At 64.9% G+C, this 3,198-nt stretch overlaps 1 protein-coding gene across 1 annotated transcript; it reads left to right on the forward strand.

The window, feature by feature from the left end:
* Positions 1-49: 49 nt before the first annotated feature.
* LOC139790993 (kallikrein-14-like) lies at positions 50-2,007 on the forward strand (the record flags this gene model as incomplete). The annotated part of the gene is given in 3 exon segments (XM_071732775.1): positions 50-202; positions 204-236; positions 1,855-2,007. Coding segments are annotated over 3 exon segments (339 nt in total), but the record flags the coding sequence as incomplete, so codon positions are not given.
* Positions 2,008-3,198: the final 1,191 nt, after the last annotated feature.

The following is a 3,198-nucleotide window of genomic DNA, read 5'->3' on the forward strand; positions in this document are numbered from 1 at the left end:
TATGAGTAACCTATGAGTAGCTCCCGGAGCACCCCAATGACCCCCCGAGGGGTTCCCTGACCCCCCCGGGCCTCCCCTGACCCCCCCTCCCCCCGCAGTCACCCTCCCCAGGTACCTGATCTGCGCCGATGTCCGCATCGTGCCGGACGCCGCCTGCCGCCGCGCCTACCCCCGCCGCCTGACTCCCAACATGCTTTGCGCCGGGGGTGGGCCGGGACCGCGTCGACTCCTGCCAGGTAAGGACCCCGCCCCACCCCCCCGCGTTCTCGGCCTCCGATTGGCTCGAGGGAAGATCCCCAAAAAACGGGCTCCTCCTCCTTCTCCCCACCCCCGGGCAACTTCCTGCTCCTGATTGGCCACCAGGAAGGAGCCCTCCATGGGGACATTGGGCTACCAGGAGGGTCCCCTCCTGGGCCACCAGGAGGATCCCCTCTTGGGCCACCAGATGCGTCCCCTCCCCATGGGGCCATTGAGCCACCAGACGTGTCCCCTCCCCTGGTCCCTTCCACGGGGCCACTGGGGCCACCAGAAATGACCATTCCATGGGGACATTGGGCCACCAGATCTGTCCCTCCACAAGACCCATTGGGCCACCAGATCTGTCCCCTCTTGGGCCACCATCTTGGGCCATCAGGTCTGTCCCTCCATGGCCATTGGGCCACCAGAGTCCCTCCACGAGATCCATTGGGCCACCAATGGTTGACCAACCACTGTCCCTTCCCACCAGGCCACCGGGGCCACCAGGAACCGACTCCTGGGTGGCCACCGGGAGCCGTGGCCGTGGCCCCAACCTTGTCCCCTCCCCAGGGTGACTCCGGGGGTCCCTTGTCCTGCAACGGGACCCTGCAGGGGGTGGTGTCCTGGGGCCTCCAGACCTGTGCCACGGGGCCACCAGGAATGACCCCTCCATGGGGACATTGGGCCACCAGACCTGTCCCCTCTTGGGCCACCAGATCTGTCCCTCCATGGGGCCATTGGGGCCACCAGACCTGTCCTTCCATGGGGGCCATTGGGCCACCAGAGTCCCTCCATGAGACCCCCTTGGGCCACCAGATGTGTCCCCTCCCCTGGTCCCTTCCATGAGGCCACTGGGGCCACCAGATCTGTCCCTTCCATGGGGCCATTGGGCCACCAGATCTGTCCTCTCTTGGGCCACCAGGTCTGTCCCTCCATGGGGCCATTGGGCCACCAGATCTGTCCCTTCTTGGGCCACCAGACCTGTCCTTTCCCCTGGTCCCTTCCATGAGGCCACTGGGGGCCACCAGATCTGTCCCTTCCAGGGGGCCATTGGGCCACCGGGGCCACCAGGAACGTCCCCCCCCCTTTCCTCAGTGACTCCTGGGTGGCCACCGGGAGCCGTGGCCGTGGCCCAACCTTGTCCCCTCCCCAGGGTGACTCCGGGGGTCCCTTGTCCTGCAACGGGACCCTGCAGGGGGTGGTGTCCTGAGGCCTCCAGACCTGTGCCACGGGGCCACCAGGAATGACCCCTCCATGGGGCCATTGGGGCCACCAGCTGTGTCCCCTCCCTTGGTCCCTTCCATGAGGCCACTGGAGCCACCAGATCTGTCCCTCCACAAGACCCATTGGGCCACCAGATCTGTCCTCTCTTGGGCCACCAGATCTGTCCCCTCTTGGGCCACCAGATCTGTCCCCCTCTTGGGCCACCATCTTGGACCATCAGGTCTGTCCCTCCATGGCCATTGGGCCACCAGAGTCCCTCCACGAGACCCATTGGGCCACCAATGGTTGACCAACCACTGTCCCCTCCCACCAGGCCACCGGGGCCACCAGGTACCGACTTCTGGGTGGCCACCAGGAGCCGTGGCCGTGGCCCCAACCTTGTCCCCTCCCCAGGGTGACTCCGGGGGTCCCTTGTCCTGCAACGGGACCCTGCAGGGGGTGGTGTCCTGGGGCCTCCAGACCTGCGCCCTCCCCGGTCGCCCCGGGGTCTACACCCGGGTCTGCAACTACGTGGCCTGGATCCTGACCACCATGGACACCAACTAGGAGCCCCCGGGCTACCAAAGGAGCCGCGGGGGCCACCGGAAGGGAGGGGACCAGGTGGGACCTGGGGTGGAGGCGGAAGGGGCTGCGGAAATCAAGGTAGGGAGCTGGGCTACCGAACGGGGGGGGAGGGGGCTACTGAGGGGGTGCAAAGGGAGGGAGGTGGGCTACAGGGAGGTGGGGCTACCAAGAGCAGGGGGGTGGGCTACCAAGGAGGTGGGCCACCAGGAAGTTGGGCCACTAAGAGCAGGAGTTGGGCTACAGGGAGTTGGGACACCAGGGAGCTGGGCTACCAGGGAGTTGGGCTACCAGGAGTTGGGCTACCAAGAACATGGAGCTGGGCTACCAGGGAGTTGGGCTACCAGGGAGTTGGGCCACCAAGAGCAGGGAGTTGGGCTACCAGGGAGTTGGGCTACCAGGGAGTTGGGGCCACTAGGGAGCTGGGCTACCAAATGGGGGGAGCTGGGCTACTGAGGGGATGCAAAGGGAGGGAGGTGGGCCACCAAGAATGTGGAGTTGGGCCACCAAGAGCATGGAGTTGGGCTACCAGGGAGTTGGGCCACCAAAAGCATGGAGTTGGGCTACCAAGGAGTTGGGCCACCAAGAGCATGGAGTTGGGCTACCAAGGAGTTGGGCCACCAAGAGCAGGGAGTTGGGCACCAGGGATCTGGGCCACTAAGAACATGGAGTTGGGCTACCAGGGAGTTGGGCCACCAAGAGCATGGAGTGGGGCTACCAGGGAGTTGGGCCACCAAGAGCAGGGAGTTGGGCCACCAAGAGCATGGAGTTGGGCTACCAGGGAGTTGGGCTACAAGAGCATGGAGTTGGGCTACCAGGGATCAGGGCCACTAAGAGCATGGAGTTGGGCTACCAGGAGTTGGGCCACTAGGGAGCTGGGCTACCAAATGGGGGGAGGGGGCTACTGAGGGGATGCAAAGGGAGGGAGCTGGGCTACAAGAGTGTGGAGTTGGGCTACCAGGAAGTTGGGCTACCAAGAGCATGGAGTTGGGCCACCAAAGACCAGGGAGTTGGGCTACCAGGGAGCTGGGCTACCAAACAGGGGGGGACGATGACTACTGAGGGGATACAAAGGGAGGGATCTGGGCTACCAAGACCATGGAGTTGGGCTACCAAGAATATGGAGTTGGGCTACCAGGAGTTGGGCCACCAGGGAGCTGGGCTACCAAATGGGGG

Source organism: Heliangelus exortis, unplaced genomic scaffold (assembly GCF_036169615.1).
Source record: "Heliangelus exortis unplaced genomic scaffold, bHelExo1.hap1 Scaffold_78, whole genome shotgun sequence".
Taxonomy (NCBI): Eukaryota; Metazoa; Chordata; class Aves; order Apodiformes; family Trochilidae; genus Heliangelus; species Heliangelus exortis.